Below are 27,230 nucleotides of genomic sequence, written 5' to 3' on the forward strand. Positions count from 1 at the left end.
CGCAGAGGAGGGCTGTGAATTGACTGCCAAATGAGATTTGAGAGAAGTGCATAAAAAAGTGAGGAGACCCTCCTGGACCCCCCAAAATGGATAATTTTGTTAGCAGGACCATATAGAAGGCTGTTTGTGTGCATTAGGGAAGTACTGTAGGCTTTTAAATGGTCTCAAATGGTTGATTTGTGCTTTTTTTTTTTTAAATGCAAGAAAATTATATAGATCAAACTTTTTTGTTTAATCTCAAACGAATTAAACGAAAAATGCAAAACAAAAGTAGGAAAAAAGGTGATTTTGTGGTACTTTGAGGGCACCTTAAAAAATGTAAAAAAAAAAACAATTATTCTTAAATGAAAAAAAGTATTGTAATTAAATTTGGGGTGTCTAAACTAATGAAAAAGTTGATTTGGGGGTAATTTGATGTCAGTTTTTTTTACCCTAAAAAATGACATGTAATTATTGAACTAATTAAGCTAATTGGAAACTTCCAATTGCCTAATTAGTCATTAGGGATGGGGGGGGGGGTGTAAGGGTTCAGCACAGTGTCCCGGCATGTTAACCTTGAAATAAAAGATTTTCCTTTCCATCTCTCGCCCTCAGGGAGGTGCGAATGGAAAGATGCGAATTCAGTCTGACTGGTTCAGAGCGAGTTGCTGATTGCATTGCAAAATGAATTTGCTATGCGAATTCGAAGAGAAAATAGCAACTCGCACCTAATTGGATTGACCCCATAGTATTCAAATAACTTTTATTAGCCTATTATACGTTTAAGTAGAGATTACTTAAAAAATTAGAAACATCGGTTAACATCGCTTCCAGAGAACCAATTTTTATGACTAAACAATGTTTATGACTAATACCCCTTTTACACCAGAGCTAAAACCCGGGTTATTGCAGGGTTAACCCGGGTAGCTCCTTGGTGTAAAAGGGGAGAGGGTTGGATTCCCGGGTCGAGTCATCCAACCAAGGTAACTTGCAGGGTTTAATACGGGAATGACCTGTGAAAACCTGCAGTGTAAACGGCGTGATCCGGTTCATGATGACCTGGAGCAGGCCGCATGCCGGCCGATGGCCAGCTTCAGTGGTGCTTGGAGATTATGTCATCTCCAAGCGTCCACTTCCACGTCGGAAGAGCCGGCTCACTGCAGACCTGTCTGCGGTGTGAACGGCGCCGGATAAATTCCGAGTCTGATATGGTTTGGAATCCTGTTCCAACCTCCGGGGAAGACCCCGAAATTAAGGTATAAAAGCGGTATAAACAATGTTTTGTAAACAATGTTATATCGGTACTTTCAATGTTTTCTTTCGCTGTCCCATGATGCACACATATATGACCTTCCTAAAATGTCTACTTTAATCCGACCTTCCCAAGATGGCCGCACGTAGCTGCCGCCTCCTCCCTCATGTGCACGCAGTGTGTAGGTCATGCACCGAAGGAAGGGATGTCACTGCGCAGGCGCGCCGAGGCCAGAGCGCAGAGTGAGGGGAACAGACAGATAGTGAGAGGAGCCGGGGAGGGAGACAGAGGTGACGGCTCGGACCAGCTGTGCTGCCCCCTCTCCAGTGTCACTGACTCACATCGGTACAGCATGACGGAGCCGCAGTCCGCGCTCTTGCTGCGGAGACAGCTTGCAGGTAATCTGTCCCCTTCCCGGGGCAACAGGGAGAGGGGGGGTGGGGGGAGAGCGACGGTACTGCGCCAGTTTCACCCCGTTTCAGCCGCTATATGCATGCTGCCATGTTCTCTATCTGTCCCAGCATAGCCAGGCAGAAGCGGAGGGGGGAGAGGGTCGGAGCCCCGCAGCCTGGCTGTGCGGTGAGGAGGGGGCAGTGTTGCTATAGAGAGGGGGAGGGGGCTGTTGTGGTCAGGCAGCATACATCAGCCCTGGTGTCTGTGTTACTGCTCGTGCCCCCATGTCCCGGAGCCGGCCAGTACAGTGCACAGAGGGATCAGCACTATAATACTCCCTGCTCCCCCTGCGGGGTGACCCGGCTGCGGGTGTCTCTGTACCCCTTTTTAGTGGGGTGGGCAGTACGGCGCTGTGAGTGGGAGCTCCGGGTGTTGCACACAGCGTGGATGTGACGGAACTTGCGCCCCCAGGTGCACCCTATAGTAGGGTAAGGTTCCGTGTTGTGCAATGCCGGGGCTTCCCCAGCTCCGCTCCCCTTTGTCTCTGGCTGCCTGGCCGGTATTGCCCGGGGTCCTGGCTGAAAGTGACTGACCGCCGCCGCTGTGCTCCGACCCTTCACCCTGGGACCTCGCAGAGTGCCACTGCCGCCGTTGCTACATGTGCTGCCAGGTTTAAAGTGACAGGGGGCGGTCAGCAGCGGCACAGACAGGGTATAGGGGGGGCGGCCATTGTTGTTGTATGGCAGCTTCTCTGGTGCACACATGTCGTAAAGTGCAGACATGTAATGATGCATACACACAGGACGATTGATAACGATCGATCATCTAGCACACCACCAATGATGGCCAACGATCGCGGGTCCCTATAGTAACCTGGTCGATATCGACCTGGTTGGCCTGCATGCACGGGCGATGGACAATATCGTTTTCGTCCATACGTGCCCACGCATCGCAGGTCGTTGGAAGGGGAAAAAGTGCATGATATTAATGATATGATCGGTATCGTTCATATTGAGCATTTTAATCGTCCCATGTGTACGCACCATAACAGAAGTGTAGTCACCTTTGTATGGATACTGAGCATTGCGATGGTTATAGAGCAGTTACAGTGCTTGAGCTCTGTGTAGCCAGTCGGGGACCATGGATATTTGAATCTTCTACCCTGAGGTAATGTCTATATTTATCTACTTCAGTCCAGTACTCAGCTGTCAGTGCACTATGATAATTATTATCTTCTATGTACATTACTAGCCTGGGAGACTGACAGGAGCAGAGTAGCATCATTTAACCTACCAGAAGTATAGTTAACAAAACTTTGGGAGCCTACATTGACCCTCTAATACTAACAGATTCACAGGTAATGCTGAAAAAGATCTGATTTCTTCAATTGGCAGTCAGGACCTACAAGAACATATACTGGGGGGCATTTATAAAAGTAGCACAAATTTAATGAACAGACTTGTGCTTTTAACATGTAGGTGTGCGGGAAATTACACCATGCTATGTATTTATTGAGTGATGTACTTGCAAATTACTTAATTCAATAACACTTTATAAAGTATTCTATTTGGAGGAGGAGGTTGGGCTGAGAGGGCCTTGCTTGAAATGTACTAACAGAATGTTTAGCATATCATTGTAAATTCTCACATTTCCTCTTGGACTCATAGTTAATACATACAGTGAAGTGAACTGTACAGTAATAAAATTCAATACCATACTTGAGATAAGAAATAATATTCAATTGTTGAACAGTCAGCTAATGTGCAAGCACAGCCATAGCAAAGGTAATGTTATTTTATACTGGTCCAGCCAATTATATATTCACAAAATATTGACTGTTTGGTATCACTCTACTACTTTGAGGTGTTTTTTTTTTGTTTTGTTTTTTCTTCCAAGATCTATTACAGAAACTGCCCATACCAACATCAAGCAATGTCATCTAATTAATACACTGGGAATTAGCTAACAATAATACATTGTGCGAGGACACGTATAAATTATCCTTGTGTGTAGCCATATCTGTTGCGATAAAAGTTTTTTTTTTTTTTTTTTCTTCATTTCGTTGTGCCCAAGAATGTAATCTTTTAAATGGAGATTGTGTGCAGCAGTAATAAACATATATATATCTTTACATTTCTCATCAGGGTAGTACAATCCCCATGCACTGGATGACGTTTCAACCAACAATTTACGCCAATGTTTCCCAAGCTTGGTCCTCAAGGCACCCTAACAGACCAGGTTTTAATAGTACACATGTTTGAGCATAGATGGTTTATTCAAAATAAGTTGCCTGTTCTTAAACATGTATACCCTTGAAACATGGACTTTTTTATTTTGGGTACACACTTGTTGATATCTTTCATTTGATCGAGGAACATAAATCGCGAGTGCATCGGTGGGTGTTTACACCTGATATGTCTGTGAACGACATCATGCACAGACATATCAGGTCAGGCTTGCAGCGCAGCCAATGCCGAAAGATCTACTGTACACTGGCTTCATGCACTGCAGACACTGACATCTCTATGGGGGAGGAAATTTAAATGCCTGCGATGTCAGGCCAGATACATCGTGTGGCCGTTTAGTAAGTGTGTATAGCTTACCAATCGGCCACTCGGATAGCGGACTATCCTGTTGACAGATCTGCCGTTGTAGTGTCTACTCAGCCTTATGGAGCGTACACACGGTCAGATTTGTCAGACTTGTCAGATGAACGACTGAACGATTTGGACGATTTGACCAAAGTTTTGAACGATTTGAACGATTTTTAACTGCATTAAAATGAATGGAATCGTCCAAGTCTGACTGCAAACCCATCAGATGTCAGATATCGTTATCTGACAAACGGGAACGCGCATCGTTGATCGTCCATCGTTCAGGCATGTCAGATATGAACGATTTTTCATCAGATATGAACGACTGAACGATTTTTAAATCGTTATCGTCCATATCTGAAGAAAAAATCTGATCGTGTGTATGCACCATTAGGGTGCTTTAAGGGATGAGTTTGGGAAACATTGGTTTACTCTATAGAGCCACATAATGTTTAAGCTAAAGACCAGTTGACTGTTTGCTCCATTTAATCTTTATCTTCTGCCCCTATAAGTGCTCTCTGTGTTTAGCCAATCGGATCTTTGGATTGTTCACAACATACAGTAGCTGCTCGGATCGTTGGCGTCTTGACAGCAGCAGGCAAGGACTGTGTTGATTTGGTGGGAGACAGTGACCTGTCCACTTTTGTGACTGTTAGGACAAAGGCAGTGTCTTGATATGAGGAATGGAACGTAGGCAAGTGAGGGAGTAGTCTTTGTTTCCTAGCTGGAAGTGCAGGATCAACTGTAGTACAAAGTAATGTCTGATATAGGAGGAATTTGCCATGATATGCACTTCAATGAAATAAAGTTAAATTGAGTGTGTTCTCATTATGGGTTAGTGTTTATTACACTATTTTCAAATTAGCTTATACTGTTAGTTTTTGTTTTTAAATCTGGCGTAAATATTACCCATATCAAATGATCTTATTGAACATTATTTCTGAACTTCCTTCTCTAGTTTGTATTCTAATGCATTTTGGGTAATAGTCACTTGAACCTTGATTAAATCCACATTGTATTTATATGTTAATCATATTCACCACCTTCTCTTTTCCTATAACACTGCCACCATACACTGATATTGTTCTGCTGAGGTCTCTTAAAGGAGTGTGATGCTTGTGAATTATTTTCTAAAGACTGACAAGCTTGACAACACTGACAAACACGTGATTGCTTGGTGTGAGTACTGAACTGAGTTTGTGTAAGTTTTAGCCAAGCTGGACAATAATCTACCATATCTCAACTTTACAGCGTTCTAGTGTGTTAAGCTATGCACACACCGTGTGATCTAACAATGCGATGTAAAGATACACTGCACGCGCCATGCACAATAAAGTGCACAGTGGCGCGATGCATCGTTACGTGTTGCATGTAACAGCACCGCGTCATTCATTGCATCGTCTCATCTGCCGTGCAGAACAGCAAATGGGACGATGCATTAAACAACCATTGTGAAAGACAGATTGGACATTCACACTATACGATGTGTACAATATATCGTTCCGATCCACGTTGGAGCAACATATATCGTACGATACATCGTATAGTGTGTACCCAGTTTTGATCTGTGGATAGCTGGAGTTGAAAATTGTAAAGCTGCATTGTTACTTATGCTGGCCATACACGCTACAATTATTGGGGCGATCTGCCTGATATCGACGGATCGTCCCGATAATTGTAGCGTGGGGGGGGGGGTGACCGAGGGTCAAATCTTGCTCGGTCAGGCATGCCGGATTGTCCAGCATGCCCGTCCGATGCGATATTTCCCGGTAAACTGTCGGCCGCATCGGACAGTGTATGGGTGCGGATGTCAGGGCTAATACACTGTGAGAGAAATCTCAGTGTATGCCGGCGACATCTGCGACTGGCAGCCGGCCAGATAAAATGTCTGTCGGTCTGACAGGCATTTTATCTGGCCGTGTATGCCCAGCATTAAGTGCAAAACAATACATTTTGCCACTTTAAATTCTCTGTGAATGTGTCTAATAAATGCCCCCACCCCCTCACCCTTGACATTTGTGGCATTCTACTTTTGGCATTTTTATTCTTTAAGGTGGAGGTATACATTATGCATTGAAGACTTTATCTTTCAAGTGTGCAATATTTGGAAATTAAGCGTTATGAAGAAATCTTTGAAATAAATATCCTGCATTAATTGTTTGCAACCTTGTAAAAATCCCCTTTTATCCAAAGTGGAAACAATGCATTTACTTCTTACCTTGGTTCATTTAGCCTTTTATATTTGTTCTGCTGTCTCTGTAGCTGCAATTCTGTGTTTTTTAATCTTTATAGAGAGTTTTAAGTTGCATTTCATGTATTTTTGTATATAGATTTCACAGCTAGTTTGTCTAAAGAGGTTTCCATACCTATAGTCACCCAGTGGACGATGCTGTTACAGTGAGGAGGCATGTGCATGTTATTTACACCTTAGAAGGAAATTTCAGACCTTGAGCTTGCTAATGTGAAGAAACAGATGGCAGTACAGTATGTACATACATACAATGTGTACACTAAAACAGGATGACGCATTTGAAATGGTAGTCTCCTTTTAAAACTTAGTAAATATTACTTGTGACAAGTGTGGTGCTGGCTGTATAGATTGTTCTTGATGGTTATTCTCTTAGCATGTTAGGTGTTTTGATTTTATTTTTTCATAAAGTAAAATTATGTTGTACCAGGATACCGTATATACTCGAGTATAAGTCGAGTTTTTCAGCACATTTTTTGTGCTGAAAAAGCACCCCCTCGGCTTATACTCGAGTCATGCCCGCATGGTACGCTGCTGAGTAGCGTACCATGCGGGCCGCGGTGCAGACTGTGTCACTGTGACACAGCTGCACCGCGTGTGTAGCGCTGACCGGACGGAGTTCGGTCAGCACTACACACTGCTAAACACACAGCCGCCGGAGCCGGCAGCTATGTGTTTGGTGTAATCAGCAGCCGCTGGCTACTGCTGCTCCCACTGCGGGAGCCATCTTCCGGCTCCCGCAGTGGGTAATGGGAGAGACGTCGTCATGACGACGTCTCTCCCATTATGCAAAGCGGCGGAGGAGCCTGTAGCAGCGTCGGGACCAGGAGCTGGGTTACAGGTAAGTGTGTTTTGTTTTTGTTTTTTTACATTTCTTTCTACTGGGGGGGCTACTACCATGGGGGGATATCGCTACTGGGGGCACTACCAGAGGGGGGATTAATAATGGGGGAACTACCAGGGGGGGGGATGTTGCTACTGGGGGCACTACCAGGGGGGGGTTAATACTGGGGGCACTACCAGGGGGGGATATTGCTACTGGGGGCACTACCAGGGGGGGGGGATTAATATTGGGGGCACTACCAGGGGGGATGTTGCTACTGGGGGCACTACCAGGGGGGGGATTAATACTGGGGGGCACTACCTGGGGGGGATATTGCTACTGGGGGCACTACCAGGGGGGGGATTAATACTGGGGGCACTACCAGGGGGGGATATTGCTACTGGGGGCACTACCAGGGGGGATATTGCTACTGGGGGCACTACCAGGGGGGGATATTGCTACTGGGGGCACTACCAGGGGGGGATATTGCTACTGGGGGCACTACCAGGGGGGGATATTACTACTGGGGGCACTACCAGGGGGGGATATTACTACTGGGGGCACTACCAGGGGGGGATATTACTACTGGGGGCACTACCAGGGGGGGATATTACTACTGGGGGCACTACCAGGGGGGGATATTACTACTGGGGGCACTACCAGGGGGGGATATTACTACTGGGGGCACTACCAGGGGGGGATATTACTACTGGGGGCACTACCAGGGGGGGATATTACTACTGGGGGCACTACCAGGGGGGGATATTACTACTGGGGGCACTACCAGGGGGGGATATTACTACTGGGGGCACTACCAGGGGGGGATATTACTACTGGGGGCACTACCAGGGGGGGATATTACTACTGGGGGCACTACCAGGGGGGGATATTACTACTGGGGGCACTACCAGGGGGGGATATTACTACTGGGGGCACTACCAGGGGGGGATTACTACTGGGGACAGTACCAGAGGGGGTATTACTACCAGTAGCTGCTGCATTTCCCACCCTAGGCTTATTCTCGAGTCAATAAGTTTTCCCAGTTTTTTGTGGTAAAATTAGGTACCTCGGCTTATATTTGGGTCGACTTATACTCGAGTATATACGGTAACTTGTAGTGAGATGGAGGTAGATAAGGAAACTAGCTATTAATATGGTAACTCACTGCAATCTGTTTAGTTAGATAGGTTCCCTAAACTTGAGTGTCGTATAGTCTGCATTTATGAAAACATGCCTGGTATTACATTTGTGTATAATAGCCTAGCAGTGTCCAGAAAAAATATTCAGTATTCAATTCGGTGCGTTTTTTTTTCCTATTTTGAGCGCCGGGAGGTTTTTCTTTGCGTTCCTCCAGAGCACAACCAATTTTTCCTAAAATCCACAATTTTAGGAAAAAAGGGTCGGGAAATGCTCTGGGACCCTGGCAGCACCCCTCCCAATGACTAATGAAGCAAGTGGAAGTTTCCAATTAGCTTAATTAGTCAGTAATAATCACCTTCCTTAGTGCTGTCTTTTGCATCCAGCGTCGGGACCAGTTCTCCTGCAGCAGCGGTAAGTATGTCAAGGGGTGTGTGTGTGTGTGTGTGTGTCCCGTAATGGGTGCTGGGAGAACTAAATCATCAGCCCTTGTGACTCTCTGGAGCCTCCCAGTAGCCCCCTCCCCATTAAGAAGATTGAGGGGAGGCCATCGGAAGCCACAGAGACCACCGGAGACCCCCGTACAGGTAAGTGTAATTTTTTTATTTTTTTTTCTTTGTTACTTTAACGCGGTTTTCAGAGCTGACAACCTTTTTTAATTGGATACCGCGGGTATCGGGAGCGCACATATCTGCAGTAATCCAAAATTGGGCACAAGGTTTTTTTCCTCGCTAAACCTCGCGCTCAATTGAATATGCCACATAGATTCTATTTTGTTTAAATGCTCTGCCATTTTCTTATTAAAATATCTTTCTTCAGTTTGTTAGTTTTCTTTTAATATTGTTGACAATTGTATTGATGTATTAAAATTATTTTAAAAAGAGGTGACAGAAACTGACATTTTGGAAGGTGACGTTTCATTTAGCTGAGGTAGTAGCTAACCAATATTGTGTGCTGCCTTTCCTCTAAAATATTATGCTCCTCTTTTTAAATTTTGACCCAATCACTGTTAAACCTAGAGGTGGATCTTAAAGTTGTAAGAGTGGAGAGTCCTTTTAATCTTTAATACCCCTTTTACACCAGAGCAAAAACCTGGGTTTTTGCTGGGTCTATCCGGGTCGCAGCTCAGTGTAAAAGGGTCCCTGAAAAATAACCTGGGTCAAGTGACCTTGCAATCCAACCCAGGTAGCTACCAGGGTTGGACCCAGGATGGACCCAGGTAATGGTGCAGTGTAAACGGTTCAACCCGGGTTATCTGACCTGGATAATGCCTAAAATGAGCGGATTGGTGGTTGTGGAGCATTCACCTCCCACTTTTTATGACCTCACAGGTTTAGCAGGGCAGACCTGAGTTCAGTGTGAACAGGGCTGACCTGGGAGTAACCCAGATCAGAGGTGCAATGTAAATCAGACCTGGGTTTTTGGTGGAAAAGAGGTATAAGTGTGCTGATTTGGAGATTCTGCTTGATCACTAGGTATAAATAGAAGCTAATAATAATAAGCCGACAGATTTGATCAAATTTAGGCATACATGGACAGATCTGAAGGGTCTTGTAGCTTGGGCTAAATCACACTGCACCATCAGTGCAGTTGCATAATAACTGCATTACAGGATCAGATGTGTTTATTTTCCAACTGCAATTATTGTCTACTTTAACCAACATCTGCGCTTCTTTTAGCAAATTGATTGAGATCAGTGGAATTCTAATGCTGGGCATACACGGCCAGATAAAATGCCTGTCAGACCGACAGACATTTTATCTGGCCGGCTGCCAGCCGCAGATGTCGCCGGCATACACTGTGAGATTTCTCTCTGTGTATCAGCCCGACATCCGCGCTCCGCCCCCAGGGGAGGAGACATTTCCCTACGGAAGGAACACAGGAAATGTCTGTCTGTCGACCGCGGCTGGGCATACACTACCCGATGCGGCCGACAGTTTACCGGGAAATATCGCATCGGACGGGCATGCTGGACAATCCGGCATGCCCGACCGAGCAATATGTAACCCTCGGTTGCCTCCCCACACGCTACAATTATCGGGGCGATCCGCCGATATCAGGCGGATTGCCCCGATAATTGTAGCGTGTATGGCCAGCATTAGTGCCCACAAATGTTACGATTTGTGATCAATTAGGTCTTAATTGTCATAATTGGGCATTTTATTTTGAGTGCATAGATGCAAAGTGGTCAATGATTCAAATGCTTGAACAGTGACTGTTATTTACCATTTCTTGCTGATGCCTTCAGTTTGGTTTGTTGAAGAATGGAAGAGCTTCACTTGTCTGTAACTCCTCTTCCAGGGAATCTGTATGATATGCCAGCGGCTGAATAGTCGCCGGCTGTAATCCCAACACTGGAAGCCCGCCTGGTGCAGAATCCCGACAGCTGTAGGTAAGTACCCTAACCTCCCCCTAAACCTCCCTCAGGGGGTGCCTAACCCTATCCTCCCCCCAGTTGTGCCCAACCCCCCCCCCCTTCCCACACCCTAACCCTAACCCTCCCAGGGGGTGCCTGACCCTAACCTTCCCCCAGTGGTGCCTAACCCTCCCCGGGGTGCCTAACCCTAATCTCCCGGGGGTGGCTAAATGTAAAACGCCCCCCTGGGGACAGAGCAGTTACTTACCTGTCCGGACGATTGGGATTCCAGCGCTTCGAGATGCCAGCGTCGGTGTCCTGTTCACTTTCGGGATATCGGCGTCGGCATATTGCCGGGCGGTGGGATTTGGACGTCTGTATATCAACGCCCAGCTTTCTGTCCCCCAGCAATATGACTGAATCCCCTCTTCCAGGAATTGGCCAGGATTTGTAGGTTTATAGAGGTACCACATTACTTCTTCTAACTGTTAGGTCCTAGGCCTGCAAATATATCCAGTCTTGCTGTGAAGATATTTGGATGCTGTCCCTAAATGGTAGCTTGGCAGATATGCATCACCGTGTCTAATATCTTCTCTGCCTATGAAGCTTAAATAGGTTTGGTAGGAAGAGCTTTGTTCTTGATCAGTTTATTTAATACGTTCTCTTTAGACTCCTTGGATAGCTAGCATAATATAGGAAAATACAATTTACATTACAGTAACATTATATTGGTCTACTTTAAGTTTATACTCAGGGGTTCTCAGCTCCAGGCCTCAAGTATTACCAACAGGTCATGTTTTGTAGATTTCTGTAATCATATACAGGTGAGTTATAATGATCCCACCCGCTTCTAAAGACCCAAATACTCGAAACATGACCTGTTGGAAACCACTGCTTTGCTGTGTTTCTATGCACCAATATTGCTTTCTTCTTCTAATTTACTTTACATATGTTTGAATAGGTGTATATTAGTTTGTATTGATCACTCCCACTATTTTATGTAGGGGTAATCTGTGTCCAAAACATGTCTTCTGCTGTTGAGAGGTTTTCACAGCTGTGGTTAATGGCTTTAATAAAATATTAATTTATTAGATTGTGCTTCAATTATATATTCCTATTGAGATCGGTTTGCTACATTGGTAATGTTCTAGGATAGCACATTAAGGGGGTATTCAATTAGGCTGCGAAAAGCCGTCATCGGCGATAATTTATCGCCGATGACGGCATTTTCGCCTGTTTCACTTCTCTCCATATTCAATTTCAAAGACTTCGCAGGTGCGAAAAGTCTTTGTTAAAAAACGGGGATAAGTTTTCACCATGTTATACATGGCGAAAAAAAGTCCAGAATTGGGATTTAGTGGTGCAGGCTAAAAAAAATAGCCTGCAGCCTTTGTAATGTCCTCTTAAAATATTCTCTGTAAAAAGGTACTTTAATTTTTTGGGAAAAAAAATATATTGGGGGACAAACTTCTAAACTAGCTAAATCGATCCTGGGGGGGTCCCCAAGTATGCGGCAGGTGTTTTCTAGAATGCGGCAGGTGCATTTTTGAAGAATTTAAAAAAAGGGACTTAAAATATGCTTGCACCCATTTTCATGTACCCCAAATTTGATGGCCATAGTTTTAAAAAAAAAAAAACGTTCTTCTTCACCCCTTCTTCACAGAGGCATTTATGCACCTGCCACTGCTATTTAAAAACCCGACTTACCTTCCGCAAGCCAAAACGGGGGTACCCATAGTGATCCCCCATATCAGGACATCTTTAGGGGGGTTCCAGGATGATTTCCCGATAATTCCCTGGACTTTTCCATACTTATTTTTCCGCCGGGTCCCGTTTTCGCCGGATCCTAATTGAATACTGGGATAAAGCGGGCACACACCCGATACTTTATCCCAGAAAAAACGGCGATGATGGTGAAAAGTCCGACCTGACTTTGCGCCTCAAATTGAATATGGCCCTAAGTCCCCTTTGCCAGGGAAGTATATGAAGCTACCTTAACTTTCTTAGATCTTCCCAATTTTTTTCAAGCCCTGATTATTTCCAAATATTTGAGTAGGTATACTTCTACATACAAGCTACAGTATATTAGGTTTTTTAGTTTTGAACTTTAGGGTTCAAGATACGTGATGGAAGGATCATCTCAGGAATGATTGTCTGGAAAGATGGAATACTCCATTTCCAGAATGACTAATCTATTAAAATACTTGTATGAGGCCTGTATATAAATATCTTGAAGAATTAATGTTGTTGGTTGTTTGTTTTTTGTTTTTTTTTTAAACCCTAAAGATTGTAGTTGTCAAAGCACATAGCCCATCTTGTATGTAGTTCAGATTCTCTGTGATCCCTCATGCACTGCAATAAAGACTTATTGAAGCACAAAGAGATCAAGTTTACTGTATCTTTGCCTAACCATCTTTGTGCTCTGCTTTATAGTCCAGATTGCAGTGTCCAAAATTCTCAGTAGCTTCTATTCAGGATCCAGTCTGCTAGCGATGTTGCTGTAATGCAGGACCTTGAAAGACTATTTGGGTATTTCAGAGTAGCAAACTACATTTCTACCTCAAAGAGTACCTGACCTCCTCTGCCATCAGAGGGCTAATGGCCTTCGATTCAGACTCGCTCGCTAGGATGCGTTTGCATGCAGCCTGCCGATGTTTGCAATGTGCGCATGCGTACATATCGCAGTGCGCGTACCATTCCATGCGATCACAAAGCGATAGCCCCTTGTGCATAGACGCCTCGCTAGCTTGAGTGACAGGATGAGGCATTTATGGGTGGTGACGGGTTGGTCGATGAAAACGGGGGAGTGGTGGTGCGAACGCAGGCGTGTCTGAGCATCTTAATGCCGTTTCGGAGGCGTGCATAATTAAGACGCAGTGTCATTGTACACGTCACATGGTTGATTTGGACACTGAAGCACTCGCAGTGCTTATGGTAGGGTATGGTCAGCCGCAAGTGTCTTTGATCGCTTCCGATGGTACTCGATGTTACTGATTGTTGCATACACATCCTGGAGATAACGTGTATATGTGGGCGTCTAAATACACACCGCGATCGCACGCCAAGACATAGTGGGCGTGCTAATGACTTGCTGTGCGATCGCAGGATTTGCATACTTTGGCAGCGTACGAACGCATCTAGCGAGCGGGTCTGAATCGGGCCCTCAGTGCCAAGGTGTGAACTTCAAATACCAGTGAAAAGCCCATTTGGGGGTGAAAAAAAATAGGTCTGTATCTAGTGTTCCCTCTAGCTCCGGCGCGAGGCAGGGCACCGGAGCTAGAGAGGGCATGTCTGTGCGCGCGCCGGGGGGGCGTGCCCCGCACTTACGTGCACACCGGGCAGCCCCCAAGCCCTGCAGACGGAGAATAGATGCCGGGCGCATGCGCCTGGCGTCTATTCTCCGGCGGTGACCGGGTCACCGCACATTTCTTCACCCGCGGGACACTGTGACCCACGGGTGAAGACGGTTCCCGCAGGCTGTTAGGGCAGGGCGCCTTTTGCCCTCCTTCTGGAGGGCAGGGCGCTTTTTGCCTTCCAGAAAGAGGGCAGGGCGCCGCGCCCCGCTAAAACAGCCTAGCGGGAACGCTATGTATCCGAGTATCCTGTTTGTTTATAGCTGAATATACTTTGACTTGTGCTATGTTCGCCTTGCTCTATAGGGGACCAGATGATGTACACTAGAAGAGTACTGAGACTGCCTCTCAGATGAATTTTCAAAATTGCCAGTTTCTTTTACAGTTTCCAAATTTGAGTAACATGGCCTCCTGTCTCTGCTAATCTCCACTAGTCAAACATACAGACATGGACAAATTGGTTGGTACCTTACAGCTCATTGGGGGGATTTCAATTGAATGCAATGTTGAATAGCGCCAGGATTAAGTGCCTGTAGCTATTCAATTGTCCAAAGCGCTCTCCCAACACTCATGTTGGGAGCTGCAGTTTACTGCGCCTAGTGCCAGGGGTTTAGTCGTGGTAAATGCCATTTTCTGACTTAAGTGACGAGCTCAATGCTGTTAGCACACACTGCAACGCCGCAACTGACATCGCAGCACTAGTTTAGTTGGATGCAAGCAGAAATCCACTAGTTCGAGTTTACAGAACGCCCAATTTAATAGGTTCGGGTACTCATTCCCGGTGGTATTCAAGATCGCATGAATCCCCCTCCCCATTGAAACAATGCTCCAGTCTTCCTGCAAAGGCATGGGGGGAATTAAATTGTTGTTTGGACTCCCGTTAGTAATGGGTGTCCAACGGATCGATTCAATTGTTGCTCCAATCAGGTGCGAGTGCCCATATTTCTGCTTTTATCCTCCTAAAGTGGCGAGCAGAAATCCGCGAAAAGTCGGGCTATGCATTTGGACGCGATAAGTAATGCAGTCCCCCGAATCTGCTAAACAGATGAATTGCTCCATCAGGCACAAATTACTTATCGTCGCCCAAAAATACAATTTAATTCCCCCCCAATGGAATAAGAAGCCATTGTCTCATGTATACCTGCATTCCTTTGCTATGTCATAGAATAAAGCAAAGAAATTGTGAAAAGCTATAAAGAATTGCTTGTTCTCCAAAGATATTCTAAAATGGCCTTGGCAGATTTGTTGTACCCCTTAGAAAAGATAATAAATAATTGGATTAAAGTGATATTTCAAACTATTTTTTTTTCTTAAATTAGCATCATACATGGCTTCAATCTTCTAATCAGTCATTCAGCCTATGTAAATGGAGAGTAGTATGTTATCTGGTATTATCATATGCCTCACACTGAACATGAACCACAGAATGCAATAGAGAGAGTTGTCTGAGGAGATCATAAATAAAATGAGACAATCATGTGTAACGGCTATAAGACCATCTCCTTTGCAGCTTGATGTCCTGTGACTACAGTTGCAAATATTAAGAAGTTTTTAAAGGCTATAGGCAACCTTACTGGATGTTACCACATTCTGAAAATTGACCTCAGATTAAACAGAAGAATTAGATACAAGCAGAGGAGCTGATTCAGAGCCCCTCGCACGATGTGGATGCAAATTGCGTAGGCAGCGCAATTGCACAGCAATGCATTAGCACGTCCAGTATTTTTTAGAGAGCGATCACATAGTGTATGCAGACACCCACCAGTCTGTCTTAAGACGCCCACTTGTGTACGTCATGTCCAGGAAGTGTATGCAACCATCAGTACGTCAGATGCGATCACAGCCCTTGAGGTTGACAATACCCTGCCGCAAGCACTTCAGTGTAAAAACTAGCCAGGTAATGTGTTCTATGATGCTGTCTTATAATTATGCACACCTATAAAACGCTGTTGAGATGCTCAGGCACGCCTGCGTTTGCACCTTCACTCCCCCGTATTTAATGTCCAGCCCCTGTTACCACCTACAAACAGCTTCCCCTGTCACTCACTCTGCTGGGCTGTCTATGCGCATTGTGAACTTTCGCTAAGGTATGCACTGTGATGCATGCACACAATGCATATCATCGACAGCAGCGAGCGTTTGCATCTTAGCGAGCGGGTCTGAATGAGCTCCTGAATTCCTAGGTCAGGGTATGTCAGTATCTGATAACACCATCCAATGCTTTTTGAGCAATAGTGGGCTCCATGGAAGAAGTAGTCAACTTCACTTTTGAAAAACAACATAAAAAAGCCAGACAGTAATTTGCTAAAATGCATATTGCTAAGCCACAAAGCTTCTGGGAGAATATCCTTTGGACAAGTTTGCAAAAACTGGAGCTTTCTGGCTGATAAAAGTTAAAGCTTTTAAAGAAAAGAGCACCATACCTACTGTGACACACTGAGGAGGCTGCTTTGCTGCGTTTGACACAAGGTGCCTTAAATCTGTGTAGGGCACAATGATAATCAAGACTATCAAGGCATTCTGAAGTGAAACATACTGCCAGGTACCAGAAAGCTCTGTCTCAGTTTCAGGCACAATGATAATCAAGACTATCAAGGCATTCTGAAGTGAAACATACTGCCAGGTACCAGAAAGCTCTGTCTCAGTTTCAGGTCATGGGTCCTCCAAGAGGATAGTGACCCAAAACGCATAGCTAAAAGGATGGATAAGAATGCATAAGAACAAAACATTGAACTATGTTGAAGTGGCCTTTTATGAGTGCTTATCTGAATCCTATGGAACATCTATTGAAAGAGCTGAAACACGCAGACTGAAAAAAGCACCAATCTAACCTGAGACGGCCCAAGCAGTTGCTCAGAAAAATTGGGCCAAACTACCTGTTAATAGGTGCAGAAGTCTCTTTGAGAGCTACATAAATTGCTTGATGGTGCAACAGAATGTTATGTTAAGGGCCAAATGATGGTCTTTATTTTTTTTTTTTTTAATTTGCTGAAGACCAAATGCAGGAATGCTTACTTGGAGTAGATCTGTCCTTCTGATGCCTGAAAAACCAGTCTCTGGGATTTTGTATGTATTGCAGCTGTTAGCTGTGGGGGGGGGGAGGTTTAGGTTGCGGGGAGAGGGGTTTAGGTTTAGGCACCCCTTGGAGGGAGGTTAGGGTTAGGCACCACCAAGGGAGGGTTAGGGATAGCCTACTTACCTCCCCTGTCAGGATCTTCATCTATCGGCTTCGGGATTGCAACCGCCGAGCTTCTGTCCGGTGGTATTACGTACCCATTCCCTTTAAATAACCACATACATAGCACTGCTCCTAATAGTTAAAGTAGTGGTATATAGCTTCATAAAAAAGTTTTCCCTTATTTATCTAAAGGATGTGCAGGTGTATTTAATAGTAACTTGTTTTTATCATAAGGGGTCACATGTATGAGTGTTTAAGGCACACAATGTGCATTCTTAAAGCCTGCAGAATGGCCTTTTAATGCTGACTGTCCCTAAAATAGAAGTAACCCTTTTTTATTTCATTCTGTAGCTTAGCCAAAATATACTAAATTATATTTCTGATTGATCTAAGTATTTTCTTACACTCTACCTGGCATGTTGTTATTATTATTTATTACCAGTTATTTATATAGCGCGCACACATTCCGCAGCGCTTTACAGAGAATATTTGGCCATTCACATCAGTCCCTGCCCCAGTGGAGCTTACAGTCTATATTCCCTATCACATGCGCACACATACACACTAGGGTTAATTTGTGTTGGGGGCCAATTAACCTACCAGTATATTTTTGGAGTGTGGGAGGAAACCGGAGTACCCGGAGGAAACCCACGCAAGCACAGGGAGAATATGCAAACTCCGCACAGGTAGGGTCGTGGTGGGAATTGAACCCATGACCTCAGTGCTGTGAGGCAGTAATGCTAACCGTTACACCATCTGTGCTGCCCAATGTTCCCTCCACATTCCTTAACAATCACAATGGAAAAACCACTTGGGGGTGTTTTATTTGTTTGAAAATCTGTTCTCGTCTATTTTTCCCATCTAAATGTGGTGTTTAGACACAGAGGGGAGAATTCAATAGTTTTTTGGGGTTTCTATCGGAGCAATTCAATTGTTGCTTGATCAGATGCCCATTAGCAGCGGCAGTCACATTTTTTTCCCGCAGCCTCCAGAGGTATGAAAAGTCCTTAGTTTAGATGGCGAAACCAGGGTTTTAGACTTTCACGTCTAAACCCTGCCATTTTGTGCACGTAAAATACTAATGGGCAACACTTGAATTGCTCCAATAAATGGCCATTAGTTAGTCGCCTAGTGCAAACAATTGAATTCCCCCCAGAATGTGGGCGCGATAAGCAAGTGTTTGAACACCCAAACTTCGGCCTATGTTTAACATGGACGGGACGTTTCAATTGTTTTAATACAGACGCTGGTTCAGACCTGCACACAAATTGGCTCAAATGCACCTGCATTGTGTACACGCAGAGAAAAATATAGACATATGCCTGTATTCACAGCCCCGATTCATGCTTTATTCCACAGCCATCATCATTATCATTGTGCACTTACATCAGCCCTATCCTTGGTGCAAGAGATCTGTCTTAATACATCTGCAATTTGTTTGCAGTGCCCTTAATACACTTAGCCAACATACGAACATGCCATTACCACCCAGTTATGTCCCTTCAGCAACAAGTAGAGATAGATGCACCTCAGTTGTGTATGACTCTGAGCTGCCTATCGATGCGGGTGCTTAGCTACAGAGCATGCATAGTGCACAAACATACAAGATCCGTCGACAAAACGGACTTGCATCTGACCCTTTGATCGATTTTATATATAGCCTACTCCAGTGGTTCTCAACTCCAGTCCTGAAGGAACCCCAACCGGTCATGATTTCTTTAAACAGGAGAGTTCAACTACATTGTTTAGTCAGTAATTATATCATCTGCTTCCGCGGGCAGAAATTCTGAAAACATGACCTGTAGGGGACACATTTCAGACATTCTAGAATTCATTTATTCATGAATCGTTCTGACAGGTAATCTGTCTCTTTAGTTTATGCTTTTTGTCATTATATTGTACGACTGGGGATGGAGGTGTAAATATTGACTTTAAACCTAACAGCCAACTCCAGCTAGTTATACAATAAGCTGAGTGTTTTTGTGTGGGTTTCCCCCTTGTTCCACAGCTGTGGGCAATCCTCACACCGCGGTTCAGTGTGACCGCAGTTACTATGTTGCCTGTCACCTAAGTATTTTGATTGTCTCAAAGCAGTAAGCAGAGCTCAGACTGAAAAATACCATGCTCATGGGGGGATCTCCCTCTCCATTCCTTACCAGTACAACAGGAAGAGATCAGGTAATAGGTTGGAGACACTCTATCAAACTTGACTCACAGGTCGTCTTTGTCCTCTGTTGCTTGATTTTCAACTTTATCTTGGGTTTTGTTCCATTTTTATACTCCAATACAGTAAAAGCGACAGCAGCACACAGTGCGTGTTTGATCAAATGTGCACACAAATGAGTTGACCTTTTTTCCCCAAGAGAAATATTCAATAGATTTAATGAATGGATCTCGCATGCACTGCAGTTGATGAACATAATTTCCACCCTTCCATGCAACCGATCACATAGTGCCTGCACTTTTTATCTTGGTCACACATTGTTCTACCACAGCCATCAGGAATGAAAATCAAGATATGCACACAGTTTGTGTTTTAACTACATAGTGCATGGTTTGACAATTTTTTTTTTTAAATTTAGGGGCCATACCATTGTGACCAACCAAAATATATGAACTTTTCTAGACTACCACATGCCCCTTCAATGCCTCTCAGACCTCCCAACATGCCATCGGGTTACTACGTGAACCTTGTCCCTGACCGCCAATTCACAGTGTGCCAGTATTATAGCACGTGGACATACCAAATCCAAATAGTAATTTACAACATATGGCTCTTAAAAGGTATCACAACTGTAGGTCAGTTGTACAGTGACGGGAACTTTAAATCTTTTCAGCAGTTCCAAAGTGAATTTGGTATTCCCAATATAGCCTTATTTAGATACTTCCAATTACGGCATGCTATACAAACAGTTTACTTGTACCACTCCTGTGGTATCGCCTTCCCCCGTTAAATCCTTAGTGGCTTCTTTAGGCTCCAGGGTCAGTGTGTCCTCTGTCTATGCCGCCCTCAATGATAACTTGTTCCCAGAGTTGATAACTCCCCTTTGGTTGAAGTGGGAAACTGATATAGGTCCGAATTCTGATGAGCATTGGTCACAAATTTTGGGTTCGATCAAATTCGCTACACTCTGTATTGGGTATCAGCAGGTACACTTCTACGTATTACACAGTGTATCGTACGAATATATCTCTGCAACGTGCTGGCCCTCGGGAGGACTCTCTCTGCCCTAGGTGTCGGGAGGAGAACTCTGGCTTTTGACATCTTCTATGGGAATGTCCGTTAGTTTACTTCTTCTAGGAACACGTTTGGATATATTACTCACAGCTCCCTCTTTGCCCGGTTTTATCCCTAAAATCTGTCTATTTGGCCTTGACCTAGAAGAGACGCACTCGCTGATACTATATCATTCTACCATGTGTCTCTCCGCATTGGCCAAGGTGATTGTGGCACAGTCCTGGTTTTCGGCTAACCCCAACCCCGACCCGTTTAAATGGAGAATTTTTGTTTTTTTCTGTGTGAGCTGGATGGGGGGCAGCTGCGCTCATGCTGCAGGTCCTTGTATAGCTCCACGTCTTCTTGATGTGTGGGAGTAGGAGGTGGGGGGACAGGAGTAGGAAGTGGGGGCCGCAGTCTTCACTCCGGGGGTGGTGGGCCGCAGTCTGTACTCCAGGGCAGTCCACACCAGTCCCTCACGTATGAGCTGCTGCTGGCTCCACCCCTTGTTATAGACCTCCCTGTAGCTGGAACAGGGAATTGGCTGGCGCAGACCCTCCCATTTTGAAAAAGTGTGTCCCCGGTCCTCATTTGTGGGTAAAATACTCGCTATAGTGCGTATTTTATCCCCCCGCCCTTTTATCTTTATTATCGCAGTGTACTGTTCTCTTTTGCTAATTTTCATGTTAGCCTGTTCTATATTTAGTTTTTCTTTATATTTGCCGAATTCTATATACTGTTTATTGAACAGATGTACTGTATGATGTCTGGTACTACTGTAAAAGCGTGCAAACAAGTTGCACTTGTACTTACTTTCTTATTTGCTGGCTTTTGTAATGTTTAACCTTCTTAATAAAGAGTACCTGATTAAAAAAAAAAAGTAATTCACCAGCTGTGTACAGCTCTAGGACGGCCGCACTTCCTCCCCGCTTGCTATGTTCCAGCTCCCGCAGTCCCTCTCCTCCCCTCTCTATGATCTTGCAGGCAGAGGCCACAGTAGTGATTGAATGTTGTGAGCACTCATTCCTTTCCATGACAGGCACGTAGCATCCTTCCTACACCTGTAACTACCAATAGGAGCGCTTTGTAACTGATTGATTTTATTTCTTTTTTGGCAAATTTTATTTTTTACAGTACTTGGCACTTGCAAAATGTGGTTGCTAGGACTAAAATCTTAGTCGCCATGGTGACCTGGCGACCAGTATTTGTCGAGCTCTGATAATAGAGGGTATAAGGAATTTTTGAAGTGCATGTAGGTACCAGTGTTTCAGCCATTATGTACCCAGCACACTTTCCACATGTTTGACAAGGGGCTTTCAAGCTGACCTTTCTGTGGTCTTGCCTGAAACTGCAACATCGGATGCAGGCAAGCTAAGCTGATCTCTGCTTGCTTATGGTGTATGGTTACATTTGCTTGCTGAGGTTGCTTATAACTATTTGGTAAACATGGTTATATGTCAAAGTACAAGATGTACATTTCTTGCTAAATGTTCCTGGTTAAAACAAACACGAAAAAGGAACTTCTCCTAAACAGATCTGAGTGCCACAATGCAGCTCCTCGCTCTGCTGTGCTCTGAAAGGGAAATTTTCATACATTTAGGATCCTCGCTAAGCTGGTTCTGAACAGAATCTACATTTAATGTAACAGTACACAAACTGGGAAATTACCATGATAGTCCCCTACAGTGACCTACATTTACAAAGGTATATTGTAAGTTCTGTATCTTTTTCCCCAAATTATACAAATACTGAATTTTTTTTTTTACTCCTTGCTATTGTGTTCATGGTGATATTTAATTTGAAGAAAAAAGTACACGATGCTGGTAAAATGTCCTTTTATAATGCAGGGCCTGCCCATTAATAGTCTTGTTGTGATTCAAAGGATTTAAAATGCAATCAGCTTCTGCTTTCTAGGCACTCCTGAGTTGTGCTGTTGGCTGTCTAGGCTTAGCGTTGCTGCTCATTGCTAGACTTTTTATGGAAAATGCATGGACCATATAATAACATCTTAAAGGACTGCATTGGACATGCCAAAACCTACGCTCCCTCACTTTTCCTACCACACAGATAAATGCATGTACCAAGTAAAAAAAAATGTATTCAATAGCTGCTTTTCATAGGATGACCAGTCATTAATGATCATCTCTGTATAGTTTCAGTGTTGTGGCACTAAAACAATGGGCTAAATCTTGTAGGATTTTTTTTTTCAGTCTCTGGAACATGGCCATCCACCATACTTTATGGTGTCTGCAGCGTTCACAAGTGTAATACTTGATGAAATACAGTGGCGTTCTATCAAAACATTCAGTAAATAATTGTACACTATGTGGCAGGGAAGATAGGAGAGCTCTTCTATCACTGTTAAAGTGAGGGCAATGCACTGGCTTCCTTTCCCCTTCAGCGCCCAATTCAAGGTTCTTACACTCACTAATACCCCTTTCACATCGCAAACCCGGCTCTGACCCGGGATTTTTTAACACTAGTCCAACGTGGCTGCGACCCGGGTCAGACCCCTTTCACACTGCACCTTCGACTAAGGTTATTCCCAGGTTGGCCCCGTTCACACTGAACCCAGGTCAGCCCTGTAAAACCCTATGGATGTCATTAAAAAATTACTTTTTCAGGTTCACAAAGATAAGATCTCAAAAGGGAACACAAGGGAGGGGTGGGTCGTGGGGCCTGCTCACAGCATTGCAGGAATCATGGCTGATGGATTACCACTTGTGGCACCCTGAGTGTTTGTGTTTTACTGCTATTTGATTCAGCCAATGAGAGCATGATGCAGCTTCTGACAGCAGAGTGTACAGTTCACTTCTTCATCACTCCAATTAGCCATCACTGTAATGGCAGTAGTGGTATTAACCCCTTTCAGACTTCCGGAATGCTTCCTCTGCTGTTTGCAGTGTGCTGCCTGAGTGTCTGGCTGCTGACATCATCAAGTGAGGCCCAGGAACATCCAATCAGTGGTTTTTGGATAACCCGGGTAGGGCCTGTTCACACTGCACTTCAACCCGGCTTATTCCCGTGTTCAACCCTGCTCGATTGCAGGGTTGAAATGCTGGGTCACTCGACCCGGGAATTTGTTTGGTGGTACGTTCACACTGCACCTCACATCGACCTGGCAATAACCTGGGTTATTTTTGCAATGTGAAAGGGGTATTACAAAGCCCTCACCCATTAATTTCCCATTTACATCTCTGACCCTATCTCCCTTCACTCTCCCGTCCACCTTCTAAGCTCAACAAATGCATGTTGCCTCTCCTTTCAACTGATTACTTCCTCCCACTCCCTACCTCTGGAACTCTCTCCCTCTTCCTATCAGACTCTCCACCTCTCTACAAATCTTCAAACTGGCTCTGATGATTCATCAAGGTCTATCAGCTCTCATCCTAACCCACTACTACATGCTCCTTCCTCGCTGTCTGTGACACACCTGTTTGTCTGCCCACCCCTTTAGAATGTAAGCTCTCATGAGCAGGGCCCTCTATCCTCTTGTGCTACTCTTTACTTATACTGTCATCTACGGGTTCCCGACTATAGATAGACAGTAAAAAGATAGACACCAGATGTTAGACAGTCAATAGTTCGACATGGTAAAAAGTCAGACACATGAAAGGTCGACATGCAAATGGTCGACACTATTTTTTAAATATTTTTGGGTTAGGCACTTACTGCAGAGTTAGGCACTTACCCCCACGGTTAGGGCTAGGTACTAGGAGTGAGAGTTAGGTTTAGGTCCCAAGGGGAGGGTTAGGGTTAGGCACTTACCCCCACGGTTAGGGTTAGGCACTTACCCCCACGGTTAGGGTTAGGCACTTACCCCCACAGTTAGGGTTAAGCACTTACCCCCACAGTTAGGGTTAATCACTTACCCCCACGGTTAGGGTTAGGCACTTACCCCCACGGTTAGGCACCAAGGGGAGGGTTAGGATTAGGGTGAAGATTAGGGCTAAAAAAATTTAAAAAAATTGTCGACTATTTTTGTGTCAAGCATTTTCGTGTCGAACCCTGTCGACCTTTAGTATCTGTCGAACGTTTTACATGTCTAACTTTAGTGTGTCTGACTTTTTTTTTTTCCATGTCAAACTTTTTCCCCTGTCTAACTATTGACCGTCTAACAGTTTCCCAACCTTGGTCCTCAAGGCACACTAACAGTCCAGGTTTTAGTGATATCCATGCTTGAGCACAGATGGTTAAATCAAAATAACTGAGGTTCTAATTAAAACACCTGTGCTCAAGTATGGCTATCCTTAAAACCTGGACTGTTAGTGTGCATTGAGGACCGTGGTTGGGAACACTTGGTCTAACATCTGGTGTCTATCTAGACATTGTCTAACTACTGTCTATCTGTTATACCACACCTGTCTACTCCTTATTCGGGCGCTTAACACCTGGTTGCTTACATCCTGTTGCTTATTTGAGTGTTATGATCAGTAATGCAGCAATGTATATAAACCTTGCACTTGTCCTGCATTGTATTGTACTGCAAGTCACTTGTTGCTTGTTCACTTATCTATGTACTTTGTAAGGAGCTCCGGAACACTTGTGGCACCATATAAAATGATGATGATGTTTTGTCTGTGCTTTAAACAAACCTTTTTCAACGTTAATGGGCACGATTCAATTCAGCGTGATGTAAATAGCGCCGGGAGATAGCTCACGGAGCTATTCAATTCATCGCGCTGTTAGGTCGGGGAAGGCTCGTTATCGCGCCTTAAACAGGGTGTTTAGGCGCGATAACGGGCATTCCCCGACCTAACTTCCCGGCGCGAGGCTGTTTTCCCGGCGCTAAGGGCAGAAAACAGCCTCGTGCCGGGACTTTTGTCGGATTTCTTCTTTCATCCCCGGAGGGATGAGAGAAGAAATCATTAGTCGGACTTGTCAGCGCGGTGTATTGAATAGCTCCGGGAGCTCACTCCCGGAGCTATTTACATTGCGCTGAATAGAATCGATCCCAATGTGTAAGATCCCTTAGAAATACAGAGACGGAATAAGGAAAGTGTTGCTGTCATGCTAAGAAGTGCAGCCGCAACCCTCATCCTGATTTTCAGGCTTGCATAATATCAGTGTTGTGTTTCTGTGAAGTCAAATGGTTGGCTGGTGACTGTAAGCACAAACTTGGAACGTTTGGATACTGCTCAGCTTCTGAATTTAGCTAGAGGGTTCTTTCTGCTTAGTCATGTTTTTAATAGTTGAGTTGCTCTGTCCATTAAGATGCCTGAGGAGAGGAGCATGTCAGCTTCATAGAATTAAAGAGACTTTTTTTATTTACTACTACAGTGTTACCCCGATAATAAGACACTGTCTTATTTTTTTTTTTGGTCCAAAAAACACCCTAGGACTTATTTTCGGGGTAGGGCTTATTTAATTTAACATTGACAGCAATTTCAATGTGCCTCTCTCCTCCCCTGTTGAATGCAGCCTGTGCCTCTCCAGCCCCCCCCCCCCCTGTTGATGAATACAGCCTGTGCGTCTCTCCCCTTCTTGTTGTAAAGGTAAGTTCAACAGGGAGAGGGACAGGCTGAATTCAGAGGGGAGAGGGGGGGGCTGGAGACGCAGGCTGTTGGTCAGGCTGCTGTGGTGCAGGAGGTTAGGCAGGCAAGCGATGGCTTCATGCCCTCTACCCTCTTGTGCTTCTCCTTACTATATGTTCATCTACCTCTTACTCACCACTAGGACACCTAACACTTGGTGCCTATGCTTTGCTGCTTATGTGGGTGTTATGGCCACCTATGTATCAATGTATATTATCCATGTCCTTGTCCTTCATTGTATTGTATTTTACTGTAAGTCACTTTTTGGGTATGTACCTTGTAAGGCGCTGCGGAACACTTGTGGCGCCATATAAATAAACGATAATAATAATAAATAATAATAATAATGTGTGTCTCTCTCTGCAGGGCACTGACGAATTACATCATCTGCCAGTGCCCCAGAAGCTTCAATCAGCATCATTCAGAGCTAGCCGGGTCAAATAAGCAGGGTAGCACCCGTTCACACTGCCGCATGACACGGGAACAACCCGTGTTCAACCCTGCTCTCAACCCGAGTAAGATTCCCAGATAAATCAACCCGGGAAATTTTTCTGGGAGCCGTTCACGCAGAGCATCGACCCGGCAATAACCCGGGTTATTCGGTTGGTGTAAAAGGGGTATTAAATACAGGGAATGTTGATTCCAAAATATTGCAATCATTTGTTAAGCTGGCCACCACTTCACGGTCATTCCCATCTGGCCAGTCCCTACACTGATTCTCAGATAAATGCCTTTGGCTCAAGCTTGCAAACATTTTAAACATGAATATCGGTCTTGGCTTAAAGAGACAGGACCACACCCAGGGATATCAGCTAATAAGCACCTGGAAAAAGAAAAAAGAGTTTCTTACATTTGAAAAAACAGGGTGCCCTAGCAAGTGTGACCACAAAATTTAAATAAACGATAGGCTTAATCCATGGCACTCAACCATCTGGGGTGCCCTTGGCATGTGACCACACCATCTTCTTAAAAAATATCATACAAACTGCACTCACTTGGTTTTCAAAGTGCAACTTGAAAACCAAGTTGCAGTTTGAAAACCAAGTGAGTGCCGAGTGTGTGTATATATGTGTGTGTGTGTGTGTGTGTGTATATAATATATATATATATATATATATATATATATAGTGTATATATTATACATATACACACACACGTGCATAAAT

General features: G+C 44.5%; 1 protein-coding gene across 2 annotated transcripts in view; it reads left to right on the forward strand.

Moving 5' to 3' along the window:
* The first annotated feature begins 1,381 nt into the window (after nucleotides 1–1,381).
* Nucleotides 1,382–27,230, forward strand: part of UBE2G1 (ubiquitin conjugating enzyme E2 G1) — a 57,397-nt gene continuing 31,548 nt past the window's right edge. The window contains exon 1 of one of the 2 annotated variants that reach the window (XM_088447030.1): nucleotides 1,382–1,629. Coding sequence is in view for 1 of the 2 variants with exons in the window: in XM_088447029.1 (XP_088303155.1) it covers nucleotides 1,398–1,629 (232 nt within the window). In the remaining variant the exon portion in view is untranslated. The remainder of the gene's footprint in view (nucleotides 1,630–27,230) is intronic. The other variant, XM_088447029.1, reaches the window with a different exon arrangement.

Source organism: Taudactylus pleione, unplaced genomic scaffold (assembly GCF_031769625.1).
Source record: "Taudactylus pleione unplaced genomic scaffold, aTauple2 ptg000411l, whole genome shotgun sequence".
NCBI classification, from domain to species: domain Eukaryota; kingdom Metazoa; phylum Chordata; class Amphibia; order Anura; family Myobatrachidae; genus Taudactylus; species Taudactylus pleione.